This window comes from Dryobates pubescens, chromosome 2, assembly GCF_014839835.1.
Source record: "Dryobates pubescens isolate bDryPub1 chromosome 2, bDryPub1.pri, whole genome shotgun sequence".
NCBI classification, from domain to species: Eukaryota; Metazoa; Chordata; class Aves; order Piciformes; family Picidae; genus Dryobates; species Dryobates pubescens.
In genome coordinates this window covers 35049344-35068559 of record NC_071613.1, presented here as the reverse complement: position 1 = coordinate 35068559, position 19216 = coordinate 35049344, and the positions used below count along the sequence as shown (strand labels likewise).

The window sequence follows — 19216 nt, the reverse complement described above, 5'->3', positions numbered from 1 at the left end:
ATTTCCTCTCATCCTATCACTTGTCACTATGGAGAAGAGACCAACATACCCTCCTTTTCTCCAGACCAAATCACCCCAGTTCCCTCAGTTGCTCCTCATAAGACCTGTTCTCCAGACCCTTCACCAGGGTGCACACTCCTCAGATGGTTTCACATATTGCAAGAGGTTCATGGAAACATGTACATTCATTTATATTTCATAGACTGAAGTTTTCATGCACTTGCAAGTTCAGAACAAAATTAAAAACTAATTTAAATAAACTTGCTAGCATTGGATTCTAGTGTACTATGCAAACAATTAAAGCAATCAGCTTTTAGAGCTTTTGGTAACAGCTACTCCAGATCACTGACTTTCTTATTTGTATCCAATATTATCTAATAGTTCACAAACTGCCTGCATGAAAAATGAAAAGCCTTTTCAAAGAGAGGTCCAAAAGACCTTTCAAGTGTAGTCATTAGTTCACCCATTCAGGGTACTAGCCATAAAATCCCTTTTGTTTGCATTGCTTGAGAACTGTAGTAAGGGAGATACTAAAGCATTTTGAGATCTGTGATAGCTACATAACAAGAATTTATTGCTAGAGGACTGCAAGGAGCTAGATATAATTCTTGTGAGGAAGAAATAAAAGAAAATAGAAAGATCAACAGCAAGCCTGGCTTCTTTACTGAGGAAGGTACTGGACCCTGCTAAGGCAGAAACATTAAAAACATTTAGAAATATATTATTTATGAACAGGCTGTCATTAGGAATTTATCAAAGGGAGATTAAGCCTCACAAATTTGTCAATTCTCACAGTACATTGCTGAATCATTAGATATAGACAGTGAAAACTGTCTCCATGTGCACATTTGATACTTCAGTATCAGTTTGATCTACAGCTTCAAAATCAGAAAAATAGCTTAAGGAGGACAGCTGCAGGACAGCAGAAGGCCAAAGCAGTTCTCCCTTGAAGACTGGGAGACTTAAATAGGTTTCCTACAGCATCCTTATGAACACAACTACAATTCAACAGCGCAATTCTCACAGCTTAAAGTAGCCATTAAAACCACTTGAGCCCTGTGGTTCATATGGTTTCTGAGCCCTAATACTATAAACCTAGGAATATATGCTGTTTCACATAGACATAAAGTATCAGGCATAAGGAAGAAATGTACCAAATAATAAAAATAATCATCACTTCCCAAAGAATAGCACAACTAGCAATTTGGCATCAGGATATCTTGCTCCAAAAAAGGAGGAAGGGAATAAAACAGTGGGTTCAAACAACTAACCACTTATGCTGTGTTATTCAAGAGTGGAACGGGCAAAAACACAGAAGAGACATGAGGGACATGTTTCTTCATTAACCTTTACAAGCACAGGAAGCACATAAAGCATAAAGAACGGAGAAATACTGAAGGGTGACAAAGTAATATGTAAGATTTAGTTTTTCTTTAGGTAGCAGCTGCTGGAAAAATTCCCACACAACAGAAGCAATGTGTTTTATGAAACAGGAGCACTGCATCAAAATGGAAAATGAAATTAGTGCTAGATACCTATTTCAAGTTCAGGAACACATTATTAAACCTCTAAATTCTTAATTATTGAGTATGTATATCTGATTCCATGGTAATGTTTTACATTCTGGAATCTGTGAAAATAAAAACCAACCAACAACACATACCAAAAAAACCAAACCAATCCAAAACCAACCAACCAACACCACAGAAAGCAGGACAGACATGCACACAAACCAAAACAAAACAACCCAAACTGAAATTGTCACACTGTTTTTATTGATCAAAATATTAAAATAACTGGAAAATTTTACCTTTCCCCAGAAAGTTATGAAAAAAATAGAAGGCTAATAATTTAGATTTTTCTTCCCTAGAATGTGTGAAGAACACTTAGGCAAGCCACTGCACATTTAAAATGAAGTGTTATAAAAAGGTAAGTAGAATATATATATATATTTGGATACTTAAATGCTCATCAGACCCTGACATCGCACATGTCTAATGGGGTAAGTTATATACTCCTCCCTGTAATTCCTAGACAGAGATCTCACAATTTGCCCTTCATTTTAAGAAAAGCATTGTGATGATACTGAGCATTCTAAACCTCAGTCTAGTCTCAAATGAACATTTAAAAGAAAAATCTAGAACTGATGTCCAACATTGCTAGCAGGGATATTTAACAAGCCTGATATATGACAATAGATTGTGCTCATAAATTCTCTATACAAAAGAACTTGTCAGAGTATAAGGTTGAAAAAAATTATTTGCCAGTGACTGAATGCAGAAAGCAAGTACTACCTTTCAGACAAAGGTTTTGACAACAGTTTGACAGACTTCAAGATCTTAAAGACAGGTATAACAAATACCTTCATCAGGATGGATTAGAGTTGAAATGTAGGTCTATTCAGAAATAAGGCAGGTCACATTCTGCTATGCTCATTATTACTTGGTAATCTCCTCTCCCCATCATATCTTTACAACTCCCTCTGTCCTGAGTTCTGCTATGAATTATAGATATTGTTCTGACAAAACTATTAAGAAAATGAAACAGCAGCCAGGCTATTTCAATACTTCATATCTGAAACTTGAAACAAGGAAAAATCTATTTAGAAAAGACTCCCTGACGTACAGGAGTTAGGTTATCAAATAGACTACCTCTAGTCTGAAGAACCTCAGTAAATCCTTGTTCTGACATACCAAACACTTGCAGAGAAGTGAATGCCAAGAAAACAAATGACAGCAGCTAAATTACTGTTGAAAAGAGGAACATTACTTATATTGCAATTTCTGATTCAAGTTCACAGAACTACATTTCAGGCCTGTGAGGGCAGGGAACACACTCCTAAGATTTTATGACCTGGTGGACTGTATGCTGAGAAAAGGAACTAACTAAAAATTATTATTTATTTGATCATGGCTGTAAGATAACAACTTTTATTATGAGACATGAATACACATATATATGTAGAGTGCAATTTGCACACTTGAAGAATTTTTTACAGCATACATTTATAATTCTGCCACAATCCACCATTACAGCAGCAGTGATTATTCACCTCTCATAATAACTGGGGTTTTTTCACCTTGGATCTCTGTTTCCACTACAGTGAAAATTCAGCAAGGTGAAAACTTGCATGAAACCTGCTAGCTTCACACAATATACTTTTTCAAGTGCACCTTTTCATCTGCACTACCTACAGCTAAAATAACTTTGAAGGCACAATTAGATGCAAAGCTTGATTACCTGCAGGTACACCTCAAGCTTCCAGAACTCCCAGCAGTCTAGTCATTATGAGTCACCCTTCAATGCATTAGCTCTAAATGAGTCAGATGTGTTGAAATATTTAAATCCTTAGTTAGGCCCCGGGGATCTCAGAGATACTCTCCTACCTGTAATGCATGTGCACATCTTGCTAAAGAGATACAGAGTTATGTGCACATATTGAAGGCACAAGAGCTTCTATAAAAAGCCTTAAAATGCAGTCAGGTTTTCATTATATCTGTAAGTTTCCTTTCTGGATAATAAATTGAAAAGTAGACATAAAGTATTTAGTCAATCATTTGAAGTTGTTAGTGTCTGTAAAGGCATTTTTTCATTAGAAAGTTTATGGGCACATTGAGCTTTGCAACACATTAAAACATGATACATTTAACTAAAAATCCAGTTATTTTGCTCAGTTTGAACCAGAAGAACAAACAAATGCAAGAAAAAAACAAAACTCCTTAACAAATTCCCTCAAAGATTACAAATATCTGTGCATCTCAAAAAACTGCTGCCTTCAAATGGTAGTGCTATCCAAGTCACCTATCCATAGCAACATTGCAGCTCTTTGAAGACATAAATCAATGCAGAATGTTTTCTACTCATACAGTGCTAGCCCTTTTTCTGATTACAGGAAGATGATGAACAGGAATTACCTGAACAAAAGGCATCACTTCATACAGTTTCAAACATGATTTATCTCACAAGGCAGCAAAGCAGCTATAAGCAAACGTATAGCAAACCCAAGAAAAACAGAAGGATATTCACTGTGTAACTCTGTGGCTTTTCTATGAATTTAATTATCAGTGCCAGTATGTGTTAAGATGTTGTTACAGACAGTGTGCTAACAAACTTTCTCCTCTTCCATTTTAGTATGAAAATACTTTCAGAATTCCAGATACAATACTGTAAGACAGCCAGCTGTTTCCATTTCAAATGCTTTAACACTGTGATTGAGAACCATTCATGTTACTTACTATTTAACATCCCTTGAAATAATGTCCTTCTGGATTTGGTCAGAAACATGCTCCCTGCATTCATGGACAAATAACCCATCCACAGCCATTTTATTTTTTAAAAATCTAGATTCCAACTTAAGCCCTGTCTACTCACCATGGTAACTTCACCAAATAAAAAGGCTATTCCCTGCCCCTCTTCAATCCAACCACCTTAAAAACCTTAGACAAACTATTATGGCATCTACTGTATTCATACTTCTACAAAACCATTTACAATGTTGATGAAAAAGCTTGTTACTTTCAAAATGTGATCTTATTTCAAAATACAATCTGTGGAGTTTTCAGTTCTTCTAATCACATTAGGCATTCCAGCAGGAAGATTTTGTTCTGACTGAAACGTGTTTCTCTGGTTACTAAGTGGATACCTAGGTCTGACTCCAACACCAGAGACAGATATCCATTTACACACAGTTAATATTGGGTGTATTTAAAAGTGAAGGTCCATCTTCCAAGATGCCCAAAGAATTCACAGGTATTTTTTAAATAAAACTACCTGAAATAAAGGACCATTACTATAGCAAAGGGCAACTGCATTTCTTGATGGTGTGGATATCAAGGCTTTTATTTTAGCAGTATTCCAGCAGGGAAGTATTCTTTGATATATATGCTACAATTTAATATCTGTAAATACACCTTCTGGTTCTCAAATTTCAGCAAGGCCTCTAGAAGATTAAGGATAGCCTAGGGCTTTGCTGAAATTATATGCACACTGTATACACCAGTGAAATCAGATTGCAACTGTGATTTAACAGAACTCACTTGACAGGATTTGAGCTTCCTTCTCAGTATCAAAATATAATAAAGCATTACTGGATAAATGTTCACTAGCTAATATACATACACAGCACATACACACAGAGACATATTCATCTCAAAATGTATTTTGAGAATATTCCAGACCTTTCATATGATTTAACACAGCTATTTTGATCCTGCTTAAAAATAACTAGATACCAATGCCTACATATCAGCTCCAAGGTTCGTTCTCCCCTGCAAATGCAAACTCTAGTCTGCTTTTGAACAACATTCTCTGCACTCATTCCCTTTATCTAGGGACCTCCTATGAAACAATGATACTGTCAATAGGAACAGAAACCAGTCAATTGTAGCCAGAACTGAACATGCAAGGTGGGATTTTTGCTTCACTGCAGAACGGGTAGTTGAACTTATTACTTATCAGAATGGAAATCTTCCTGGGAAGCCTGTGTTAAGTGAAGCAAATCCAGCAAGATTCAAAAGGTGAAGTATGTTGATGTTTTAGCAGTATATTCTATAGAACCTACACATCATCTGGTAGCTGCTAACAGCTTCAGCTCACGTATGCCATGGCCAAAATTACCACAACAGCTTTTGCTGACTTCTGTTCAAATGCCCTTTCAGAAAATCAGCTGTTACACCAACAAATTGTTGAGTTCAACATAAGCACAAGTACTTCAACCTTTCTTTTTTCCTCCAAGCCTCTACAAGTTCCAAGATCCATTAAACGAAACTATGAGAACACCTTTTATGAGACATTGTTTTCATTTGTGTTATAGAAGCTGAATTTCTGCATGCTTCAGCTGAAATGTGAGAGGTTATTTATCAGATGCTTTCAATCTGGAAGCTAATGGAATCAGTTCTTCTGGCAAAGCGGGTTTACTAAGCTCTTCTATACTACTAACCTCTTCCTATATGTAAGATCTTTAAACCTTTTGATTTCATGTGAACAAGGTGGCAAAATCATTTCACACAGAAAATTAGTTTTTGTAAGCAGATTTACATTTTAAGTACCATCTGCTCTCTTCTACGACCTATTGATTTCAACTAAGGGACTGTAATATTTCTTGACTATATTGATACAGTGAAATTCTGAAATTTGCAATACTCTGCTTGCATGCAAATTGTTTTATTCCATACCCACACAACATTTAGCCAGGTTTCCCAAAGAAAATCACAAACAAATTCTAACTTGCCTAACTTTTTTTTTATGATAGAAAGTAAATTGCATTTTGCAGAACCTGCCTTTCAGTAAAATAAGAACTCCCAAGTCATTATTAACTAGGAAGATAACAACTTCCAAACATATCAAAACTTTAACAACTTCACAGGTGAAGCAGATACAAGGGAAAACTACAGTACAAAGTCATGCAAGAATTGCTGTGAGTGGAACTCAAGGTAAATTATATCACAGAAAAATGGATGTATCAACTGGTTACATTTAGCAAGATTAAATTCAAGTTGAATGCTTTCATTACATACAAGAAAGTTGATTTCCCTTTTTTAAATACCATATATATAGAACAGAACAGACTGTCATCATAGTGCTAAAAATCAAAGCAGGAACTAAGCAAGGAAATAAACTTTGATTACTAACTAGATAGTGTCTCCAACCATGTGTGCTAGGGAGAACCTTATTTGTTTAAATATTTGTGCTTCTTCAAGAACCAAAGGCCCATCACTAAAGCTATAAGGGATATCTATCTTCATTTGCCTTTTCTCCATCACTCCTCCTGAAAGATGGTAACAAATCCCATTTATGGTGCCATTTCCATAAAAGTCCACTTTGCTTTGGAAGAGAACCTTTCAGCAAAGGAAAAAGGGGAAGAGTGAAGAAGGGAAAAGGGGTTTTACTGGGTGCTAGCAGGACTTGCACTGCAGCATCTCCAGCCATGACTCTTGACTTCTGTGCAACACACAAGTGCTAGCTGACCGCTCAGGCAGGTGGGATAGCCAAGATATAACAACTCTTCTCTTAGCCAGAAAAAAAAAAATTACATATTTATTATTTCTAATGAAGTAAGGTATCTTGTGGCAGTGAAAATTCTGACAAAAACATCAGCGGCAGTATGGTAATGACATTTTTCATACCGAATGTTTAAAAGGCAACAAATCAAGGCTAAGCTACCCCTCTTCCTTGAACCTTTATAGTAACAGCACAGTAGAAGTGATTTAAGAGTGCCTGCTAGCTGATAATATATGCAAATTTTCCTTAAATACTTTTTCTTAGAAATTAAAAGCAGGCATAGAGATAGAATTAACCTATGTTCTGAACATACAAAACCAAGTACAAAAGCAATACAGAAGTATTGGCTTCTCTCTGAAATTCTTTAGTTACATTCTCAGTACATTTGTAGGGTATTTAGACAATCTTCCAGGCAAGTCAGATGAACTTAAGAATTTGTAAAATGCTCTCCATATCACTGGGAAGTTTGGTAGTGATGTGTAAACTAACTCATAGGAACTTGTCTGATCTCAACACAAACATTGATTTGCTAGCATTCCTCAATTCAGTTCTCAAAAATTTAGTATCTGCTAGCTCCCTCTCTATCTTGGTAGCTATGTATCTACTGGTTTTGAGCAACCAGAAGAAAAGCAAGGAACTAAGCACTTCCAAATCAATCATCTTTGTCAAGCACTGAATTAATTTTTTTTTAAATAAAAATAATTACAGAAGCACAATACAGAAAACAAGGGAAGTGTCTTTCCTCTCAGTAGCCTGAAATTTCTCATTACCTTTTATTTCATCATAGAAATAGTATTTCTAGATTCAACTTTCATAGATCCTGAACCTTGGCTTGCTTCTACTTCCACGAATGGAGTACTTACTAACTTCAGAGTTGCCAAAGCACACCTTGCAAAATCCTACTGAAATTTTGTTCTTAAACAAAAACAATAAGCTAGTACAAAAGTGATCAATCACTGAATTGTAAATAATCCTACAGGAGATCTGTATTATATCATCTCTCTCATACCACTAAAGAGTCCAAACTTCGAATGGCAATCCTTGAACTGGTATCAAAACTGCTTTGTTGACTGAACTATGCATGTATCAAAGCAAAATTAGCACAAAAAGGATTTTGTTAAAATCAGCATTGGAAAAAACCATTTTTTACATCCATTTAGCACAAACTTGTCACAAGAGCATAATTGCAAACAAAAATGTAATTTACCTATAACTACATCATGGCCATCGACCAGGCCTGCAGAGAACAGCTCCTGAGAAACGCCATCTGCTGTGTCTGTCCAAAAGGTAAAATGAGTACGTGTGAGAGCTCACAAAAAACAACAAAAAGTATCAGTCATCCAATGTAATCTAACAAAAATGTACTTTAGTTCCAAAACACCCATGGAGGCAGACTTGAATTCAAAATCATCTTTAATTAGGAGGAAAACAGATAATTATCTTATCAGCCTCCACACAGCAAAACACAAGGTGATGATTTGGTTCATTGTGGACCCCCTACAGACCTTTCCTGGCCACTGGCATTTCTTCTCTGTTATCTAACTACATACTCCTACACAGTTTACAAGTTCAGTATTTTCCTAACTGAGAAAATGTCTTGGTGTAGTTTTCACTGTTTTCTTTATTCACTCCATTGTTCTGCATATCTAGACAGAGGCATGCTATATAGGCTCTCTTGTTTGTTACCAGTAGGGAAAAAGAGTTACATAAAGTTATTTTTTGAGCTTAATGCTTAAAATAGCTTTATGTGCTGTGATCCAGCAAATTCAGCGCTTTGGATCAGTTTTCCATGTACCTGTGTGGTGGTGACTGGAACTTGCTCCTGGTTAAAAGCATTGAAGGGCTTAGAGGTAATATGGCCTCAAACCCAAATACTGCTGTGAAACACATGCCTGGAAGCAGTGTTACAGATCTGCATCACTTCCTCAAGAAACACACACAGGTGACAAACATTATTGCTGAGCTAGATGCAATTTCTGGAGAGCTCTGAAGATGAATTATAGCTGCCTCAGTGACTGACTACTAGGAACAGTCCCGGTATGTTGTATCCTGTATGTTTCACTGAACTAAGAATTCCAAATGTCTTATATAACTGCTTAGAGAGTACCTAAGGAACTCTTTTGACAAGTGACTAAACCAGGATGCTCTGTGCCCAATTAAGTGGCAGATCTCTTCTACTATTAACTATTGCCAAAATCAATGAGAAATGCATCTAGACAACAGAGTGTATATCCATGCACAGAGCTACTGCACATGAAAGACACTGATTTACAGGGAAAGAGGCACCTCTTTCAATCTGGATTCATTTTTAGGTGGAAGTTCTTTGAAGGCTCTTCTAAAGATAGTGAATACTGACTTCTGAGTAACATTCAATGTGTTCATAGTTCAAAGGGTTGCTATTTAACAAGGATGACACCTCCTTATTCAATATATCAGCATCCTGTACATTTTATCCCAGTAATAATTGGTTTTCCTCAAACAACATAACTTAAAGAGTTCTTACAGCTGTAAGTACTGTAAAGCCAATATCATTTTAGAGGCATGCACCAGTTTAAGGTTTCAGTGCCAGAATTTCTTTCTAGTGATGACACCAAAGCTAGAGATGCAAGTCAACTTTCAGTTAAAGATAGCATTTGAAAAATGGTGTGTACCTCATACTTCCTAACAGAACTTCTTTTATTAAAAAGGGGAAAGAAACTCAAGTATTACCACTATTGTGAGATATAATTTTATGACTTTTATACAATGTTTCCTACAATATTTTCTGAATATGAAAATGGAAATTCCATAGCTGTAAATATTGCTATGCAAGGTCTTATATAACATACAGATAATTTCAATAAGACATGAAATTAATAAAGTATACTGTGGATCAAGTCTTCTGATACTACATATTATGCAGCACTAGAATTTACATGTATCTGCTATTCTTCTGCAAATGAGGTTCAATATAAAGCTCCATCTCCAGAAAGATAGTTTGTATTAACCATAAGCAGTAATCACATTCTGAAATAGCTTTTTGAGCAATAAAAGAATAATTCAGTCAAAGAAGCCTTACCTCTGCCTGGAGTAAACTCAAACCGTATGTCATTAAGCTCTTTCCTGGAGTTCCTGAAAAACATTCAGTGTGCATACATTAAAATGTAATGAAGAACAGAGCAACTCTATTCAGCTCCTACACACAAAGAATACTTATGGCACTTACAACTGCACTTTTGTAGTGTGGATTCCCTCAGCTTGAAAAACACTGCTCTCCCAAAGCACTCAGTTTGGAGAGATGCCACTGCATTTTTCATGGCAGTGTTTTGGGTAAAACTAACAGAAAGATGTATTTAAGCTGAAAAATGCCCTTGGTAACCTGAGGATAAAATAAGGTCCTCTGATAAGTATTTTCACCTCCAAAAGACAATTTGCCATATTGATTCTACTAGTTCAACATAATCTGAATCACGTGTTATTACCCTTTCTCCTCTAGGAGTAACAAAATATTGACTCGGACTTAAAGCTTTTTATCTGAGATCAGATGTATACAAAGACCCTCTTTTAAGAGACAAAGTATCTAGCAGATGTTAAACACTGAAGAATACTGTTTATAAAGCTGTTTTGAAATTAGTAACTTCTTTCACTGACCACCATTGTCCAGGCAGTGAAGTTTCATCTGCATATAAAATAAGCAACAGAGGGTAAAAGCCAAAGGTCTTCTGTCTTCTCTTTTCCCATAGAGTGCTTTAACCAGTTCAGTGTATGACAAAGTCACAAGCAACTTAATATCTATGTTAAAAAATTACTTTAAAAACTCATACTGTGCTTCAAGCCTTCATTCCTTGCACATTTCCAGCTACAATTTCAGTTAATAATTTCTACTATTAATAAAGCATTAGCCTCTTCATAAAATAGATGATCATCTCATTTTTGGAAATGACAACTCAGCTGAGCACAGGGATGAACTTAATTGATGTAGCACACTGTTTTTCCAATGAATAGCTCAATACACATGAAATCTAACAGCAACAGAATGTGTTTGCAGTCCATTATTCATCTCCTCAGCAAGAAAACTGTATGCAGGCTCATATTTCAGCATACCAGGCCATGAAGTCTTGCTGTGGGAAAACTGGATCCAATAGGTAGGCACAATCATCTGTGACTTACAGCTATTATCATTTGCTAAATAGTTATAAACATATTACAGTCAAAAAGCAGCAACATGCAGGAACACCAAAAATAAAGACTGGCAACACAGACAAAAGCAAGACAGCAAACCCTGAAAAATAAGCATGCCACATGCAGTGCTTAAAATGGAAAGCATACATTTACTGAATATACTGAATGCTTCAAAGATGAAGGAGTTTCAGGTTCCCAAAAATTTCCTCTAGATAAAGAGCTGTGGGAGTTCAAGATCACTAATATAAAGCTATAGATAAATGCAGCTAGTCAGGTACAGATTTAGAGGCTCATTGACTTCTGTTGTAGAAATCTGATGCCATTGTATGGGATACTGCGCTATTTTTATTCAACAGGAAATTTGTATGAATCTCAGTTCTTTCTTTCCTCCCCTCCCACAAAAATCTGAATGGCATTTGTTATATCTAACAAACATGTGAGGACTGCCACTTTCCAAAAAAGGGAAGTCACACAGAGGTTTAGCATTCTTCTTTAAAAAGGCACATTTTGACTGAATGTGGGAAGCAGCTCAGACTGTGATACTCATTTCCTGCACACACTTCTGAAGAAGCAAAGCAAGGGAATAAAAACTTTATCTCACACCTTTGCAGATGCAAATCAGAAAGTTCTGCTTCTCATTAGCAGCTATATTGAATTGTTCTCGCCTGCCTATCTTTTTCCACATAGAGGTGAACACTAAAACCAGCTGAGAATTCTGTAGATTTTGCACTCTTACAATTACCTATTTAGAAAATAATACATTAGAATGTCAGATTCTATCTTTCCACAGACCTCCCACATAAGTAGAACATCCACCATATAAAAACATATTAAGTAATTTTGAACACTAAAGAAAACTATCAGCATCTAACAGACTAATAGAGCTATGTGAAAGAGCAGCTGCTCCTGATGCAGACTCTTTCCTCAAGCAGGATGCAAATGGGATGCACTTTGTCTGCAAGATCACCAAATGTTAAGGGTTGGAAGGGAACTCGAGAGATCATCCAGTCCAACCATCCTGCCTAAGAAAGATCACCTAGGATAGGCCACAAAGGAATGCACAAAGGCAGGTTTTGAAAGTCTTCAGAGAAGTCATAAATAGAAAGTTAATGAGTCAAATCTGTTTAAGTGAAGACGAAAATCCAAGGAAAGTTGATATGTATTCAGCCATCTATCTTTGCTATCTCTAATTGTTATACTTTGAACTCTTCTGAACTTAAAATGCTGCTGCTTTCTCTTTAAAGGGTACTAGTACTCAGCAAAGCAAACCAAAGGATGTTTGGGAAGATTAATTTGCTAGAACTCTCTAAGTGCTTTTGCTTACAGTTGCATTAAGTTCCAGGCATTTATTGATTTCCATAAAATATTTATTTCATTACATATTCCACCAAACAGAAGATGCACTCAAATTCTCTCCTAAAAGCTGCTCATGCTCTTCTCCAGTTTTCAAACACTTCTCTGGTTCTCATTAGCAACACCGTTACTGCAAATTAGTTTGCTAGTTTCATCGATACACTTTGGTGACAACTGTTTGGATTTGTTGATTTATTTGTAGGCAGAGTTTCCAAGCAGCTTTAATTTGTTCCGTTGGATTTCTCTCTTTACATTTCTCTCATTACAATCTTATTATGCAGCAGCACACACAGACATTTATTTCTACTAAACAGAAAAAGGATTTGAAGAAAGGTACTTAGCATCTTTGTGATTAATAATTTTATCTTCTTCATAATTTCTTTTTGATCCCTAGTTTGTCTAATGTATTTGTGAAGAAGTTATTTCTAGTTTAAAATGCAGACTCAGACCTTTTACCAACTCTTTTAATAGCTCTTACTTGCTTCTTGCTCATTTATACCTTGATTATCATGGATAAAAATAGCCCATCTCTTCTAAAATGCAGTAAATTTGAAATACTTTCATGCATTTTAGCACACTGCAGTTTGTTAATTTCCTGCAAGTTGCTTTTCATTATGCAACAACAGGACGAATTCCACAGAACTGCTTTTTAGAATAGAATAGAATAGAATACAATAGACCAGACCAGGTTGGAAGAGACCTTCGAGATCACCATGTCCAACCTATCATCCAACACCACCTAATCAACTAAACCATGCAACCAAGCATCCTATCAAGTCTCCTCCTAAACACCTCCAATGATGGTGACTCCACCACCTCCCTGGCAGCCCATTCCAATGGGCAATCACTCTCTCTGTGTAGAATTTCTTCCTAACCCCCAGCCTAAACCTCCCCTGGTGCAGCTTGAGACTGTGTCCTCTTGTTCTGATGCTGGCTGCCTGGGAGAAAGAAACCAACCTATGCCTGTCTACAACCTCCCTTCAGGTAGCTTTGATTAAGAGTGACACCAAAGCACAGCATGCTGAGACATCTTGGCAGCCATTTTTTTTTTTTTTTAAAGTAATTTCAGAATTAACAACTTAACACTTTGTGATAGCATATTTTGCACACCTCCATTATTATTTTGTTTTCATCAGAACCACTTGATGCGCACACTAAGACTGATAGATCTGGTTTTATAGGGAAAAATCCTTCTTCAAAGAACCAGGAAATACACATGCGCCAACTTCACTTAGACCCTTAGACCATTAGGATACGAAATAGAGAAAATGTTTAGCAGAATAATGCTGGTGTTTATAAAACACAGGATTAGAGAATAAACAGTTATGCAGCTGCTCAGACTGACATGGTTCTACTGAAAAAAAATCCTAAAATATGAAAGAGATTCCAGGCATTCACATTTAAAGGCAATCAAATAAACACCTACTCATAGCATAATTCCCGCTATAGTCAACTAGCTACATCGCAAGTCCTTGACAAAAGATCTACATTGTTGAATTGAAATAGAAAATCATGTTTGTGTAATGATGCCCACCATAAATTTGAGACATTTTCATTATTTCTTTTGTCCTTAAATGCAGAATGTCTATCATGTAAGTGAGATTCATGAAAAGTAAGACGTCTTGGAATTAAGTTCTAAATCATGTTGGCATAGCTTGATTATGTATCAAGCAGCAGCCTTTCATCCTTTTTACTACTACTATTCCTCCCCCCCCAAATTTTATCCACCACTTCTCATGAAGCATTATCTGAAACATCAGTTTTTATTTTCCCACAAAGTTCAGCATCTTCCATATAGCCTTTAGGAAAGTCTGTATTCCTGGATGAGATGCATCTTACAACAGCTAGGTAACTGTACATTCTTCCTTCTCAAAGTAAAAATTTCTCAAACAAGGTAAGCCAAAAGAGGGGTGGTGTACATGTGTCCAAGAACACACAGGTTTTGTCTCTTTACTGAATTTTCAGAGTTAGCTGTTCAATCATCACATGTGGTTTATTTACAAAGATTGATAAATGGAGCTGAATGAGAAGGCAGGTGATACAGGATGGTAATCAACAAAGCTGACCTGTGAAATAGTACAGAGCACATATACACCACATGGAAACCGCACCATTTATGGCTTTTGATGAATTTCAGCAGACACAAGATTCCCTGATTTTTTTTTTTGTCATTTTCTTCTTTCAGATCAAGTTAGAAACGATGTATCACAGGCACTTCTCCATCACTACCTGTTCCATCACTATGTCATGTGGACAGCAAGCACAGTCTAGACTACATCACAGGCATTGCAGACTTCCATGCTTTCAACCAATAGTCACTTACTTCTGTAATCCTGAAATATACAGTTCTTTGAAGTCCATTAAAACTTTAGCATTTATTTCAGTTTTGCTGAAAAAAGCTCCATGGGTTTATAACTTATCCCCCTCCATATATAGTACTGGAAGTATAAAATGTTTCAGCATATGATTCTTCAAGATAAAGCTACAGGACTCAAAAGCTAAATATATAAAACTGCCACCACCATTGAATCTTCACACATTCTTAGGTAAAGAGCAGGTCCCTGAAAAGCTGCAACACATCTGTTCATCAATACACTTTAAGAGGTAGCAGTAATACTAAGGGAAAAACACAGCCAAACAATGCTTTCAAGACTGAAAACCAGCCAATGTCACAATGAAACACTATCACTTGGCTGCTAAAGCTGTTGGAATGAGACAGCAGTTACCTGTTAAAATTTACCATCTGTATGCCATCTATCATCACAAAGGGCAGGTGTACATTACAAAATGCAGCCACCAAGTGAATTGTTAGTTACAATTAGATCAGCTAAAAACGGTCTGCAGCTCCAGAGTAGCCAACAGCTCCTCCAGCAGGAAAGGACTTTATGACAGCTCTATTCACAGGTGACCAATCCCAAATTGCTTAAGAGTTAAAAGAAACCAGTGTTCTCAATCTAATAAAAACAGCTGGGACATGAGTGTAAAACTAAGATAATGCCCATGTTGCGCAATAAAAGAAACACAAGAACACTAGCTGATACACATGGCCACCACCAGACAAGTCTGCAAAACAATGTTCATAATTACAGAAGTCGCAGATGAACATTTGTCCTCTCTATCCATTGCTTTACAGCCTCAAGTCTTCATTCCTTGACATAGAAATGTTAGATATTTTAGATATATCTGTACCTTTAATGCTTTTAAATAGGGCCTTCTCACTTTCTGCAGCTGCTGATGCCAGAAGCTAAAACAAAAGTCCTTCATTTTTTTTTCCTTGTTATAGTCAATCCAAGCTAAGTCAAACAGCAAACTCTGGAACAAACAGTTGTGGTTGGTTTTTTTTAAAACCTCAATTCTTGGTGCACTATTTCTCTACATAGGCAGTGAAAAGCAGCATTAACTTGCATCATCTTTTTTGAGGCTCACACTTCCCACCTGCTCTCATATACCAGCAGGTGGAAACACATTAGGCAAAGGACTTGCAGTTTTGTTGCTGCAGAGACAGCAGTATTAATTAGAGGGTTTTTTCTGAAAAATTATTCCTGAATTACCCCAAAAGTGTCTTAAAAAGTAGTGGTAAAGGTTTAACTTGTGAAAAACATCAATATTTCTAACAAGTACTTGAAATACAGTGAAGGGCAGTATGCAGTTATGAGAATTTATTAGTGTGATAAAATCTCAGTGCTTGGTCAAAACCAGAAGTGATCTTAAACTGACTTGTTCCAAGAATGAACTGTAATGTTAAAAGTAATATTAAAAAATGGTCACCCTGAAATATTCAGCAGGAGCACTTCAATAACACAGAGGACAACCACCCCACATATAATTTGATTCATTTCTTAAGCCTCACAGCACATTGTGGCAGATCAGCTTCTCCACTTTGAAGCAGTACAGCACCTGCCTGACTGCTAAGAGATACCAGAGCAAGAAACAGATGAACCATGTGAAGGCTTACTTTGTATGCTTCTGCATGCAAGGTATGCAAGAAGAGAAATTATAACTTATTAGTCCAGTGACAAATTCTCCAAGTACAGTGTTACAAAATTACCACAATACTTAAAGAAAAATTTCAGTTCCTTAAATTAGAAAGTGTGAAAGGTAGATCATTGCCAGGAGGCTTGGGGTACTTAAGAAGAGAGCTCTAGAAACGTGATTTCATTTATGAACTCAAGACAAAGGACTTGCAGCAAGTCAATAAAGGAATATGTAATAGACGTAAGTCCACAGTTCATAAAAAAGACTTTGAGGGAAGGCTCAGAGAAATCTTTTTTCCTCATCCTAGGCAAAAAATGTTTTAAATATGTTGAACTGAAAACCCCCTGGATGCGTGCACCCTTTCAATGCCATTGTCCTGCAGTTTTTCATTCCTGATGATCTACCACTACATTACTGTCATAACCAAAGGAAACTTGTAGGCAAACTAGAAAGACATCACAGCCACTGTAGCATTATTGCAATCTGCAGATCTTCAAAGGTTTTATCTAGTTTTCCTGCCATTGGCCAAACTGTCTCAAAAGTAGCTTTTAATGAATAGGCTTCACCAGAAAGTCTGCTCATATGTTAAATTCTTGTCCCACCTTTATCCCAGGGACCCTCTTGTGGCCATTTACTGACCCCACCACAGGAGCAAGGACAATTGCTTCTGGAGTAAAACAGTATCAATTAAATGAGTTCAGCTGAAATTTTGCTTCCCCCACAAAAATATGAGAAGTGACAAATCAACCAATCAAAACTTGACTACTTTATAGTGACCCAGTATAGTCCCCAAACCATCCCTACCGGAGAAGAGTGTAGAGATCCGCAACACCAAGTGCAAACAAGCAGCCAAACCACACAAAATTATTTAAAACAATTCCAGCCCTACCAAATGTACTATATCACCACATTCACAGGCCATGCTAAATCAGACTGATGAAGATGAAACAGTGTGGCTTCCCAAGCTACTTGTGACATCTTTAAAACTATTAGAAAAATATCCAATTAAATTTTGAATTATCAAAATGTAAGCCATATTACAGATGACCACTAACATACATGCTGTATTGGGCTGGACTGAGCTGGAGTTAATTCTCCTCATAGTATCTTTCTAGTGCTGTATTTTACAGCAGTATTTTGGCTACTGTTGAATAAGTGTCCAGGCTGTGTCCTTTCAAGATTTCCCTGCCCCAAGAGTACATTGAGGGGTAGGCAAGATCTTGGGAGGGGACACGGCTGAGCCAGCTGACCCAGACTGGCCAAAGTGGTACTCCATACCATATGACATCAGCTCAGATATAAGAATCAAGTGACAGAAGGAAGTGTGGGGATTCGTCCATGGTGTCTTATCCTCCCAAGTAACCACCAAGCTTAGAAAGCCCTGCTTCCCAAGACCGACAATGGTCCTGCTGATGGGAAGCAGAAACTAACATCTCTCTGCTTTTTGCTTCCATGCAGTCTATTGCTGTATTACTATTACTATTATTATTATTATTGCTCCTATCCTATTACTGGCTTTTGTTGTATTTTTTTCCCCCTGGCCCCCTGTCCACTTAAGAGGGGGAGTGATAGAGCGGCTTTGGTGGGTACCTGGCCTCCAGGCCAGGGCCAAACCACCACAGTATATTTTGGTGCCAAAACCCTGGAGAAAAATATAACATAGCTGTAATTTCTGCAGTTTTTTTCTATAAGCTTGCTTAAGATACAGGCTTCTGTGCTGGTCACGTGGCTTGTTGATAACATTGGCTTTGTTTGGGAAATACTTTGTTTGTTTAGGAACGTGCCAAGGCAGATAATGGCTATGTGTTTTTTTCTCCTGCTTGTAGGGCTGCTGTTCTGTGGGAGCTATGCTGGAGAGGTTATCACTTCTTTCTCTCAGCCTGAAATGAATACAGAGAATTTTATTACGCAGGCCCACAAGATTTTGATCTATCTTTACGTGAGCTTTCAAGCACTGCTAATCAACATTAATGGCACGTTGCAGGTTTTGTGGAGTTTGATGCCACCATGGCATGAAAAGAGACAGCCCTTGGGTGGAGATATCATATAATCATAGATTCAATAAGGTTGGAAAAGACCTCAGAGATCATCAGGTCCAACCTAACACCCAACACCTCATGACTAACTAAACCATGGCTTCAAGTGCCATGTCCAATCCCCTCTTGAACACCTCCAGGGACAGTGACTCCACCATCTCCCTGGGCAGCACATTCCAATGGCCAATTACTCTTTCTGTGAAGAACCTTCTCCTCACCTCAAGCTTAAACTTCCCCTGGCACAGCTTGAGACTGTGTCCTCTTGTTCTGCTGGTTGCCTGGGAGAAGAGACCAACCCCACCTGTCTACAACCTCCCTTCAGGTAGTTGTAGACAGCAATAAGGTCTCCCCTGAGCCTCCTCTTCTCCAGGCTAAGCAACCCCAGCTCCCTCAGCCCCTCCTCATAGGGCTCGTGCTCGAGACCTCTCACCAGCCTCGTTGCCCTTCTCTGGACATGTTCAAGTTTCTCAATGTCCTTCTTAAACTGAGGGCCCCAGAACTGGACACAGTACTCAGTATTGAAATGTGCCTTGAGGTGGTCAGTCCCTGGGTGGCAGGGTGTGTGAAAGGATTTGGGCAGATTCCTAGGTTGGTTATCACCACCAATAGCCTGGGACTTTACCCCAGAAGAGGCAAGCAATCCTACTAAACTGACTCACCATATGATAGAAGGGTGCCAGTCTGTGGAGATA

General features: G+C 37.4%; 1 protein-coding gene across 1 annotated transcript in view; it reads right to left on the bottom strand.

Annotated features, from left to right (window-relative positions):
• Nucleotides 1-19216, bottom strand: part of STK39 (serine/threonine kinase 39) — a 105417-nt gene that overhangs the window by 11662 nt on the left and 74539 nt on the right. The window contains exons 14-15 of the mRNA XM_054174849.1: nt 10058-10110; nt 8207-8275 (exon numbers count right to left, since the gene is read on the bottom strand). Coding sequence (XP_054030824.1) covers nt 8207-8275; nt 10058-10110 — 122 coding nt within the window. The remainder of the gene's footprint in view (nt 1-8206; nt 8276-10057; nt 10111-19216) is intronic.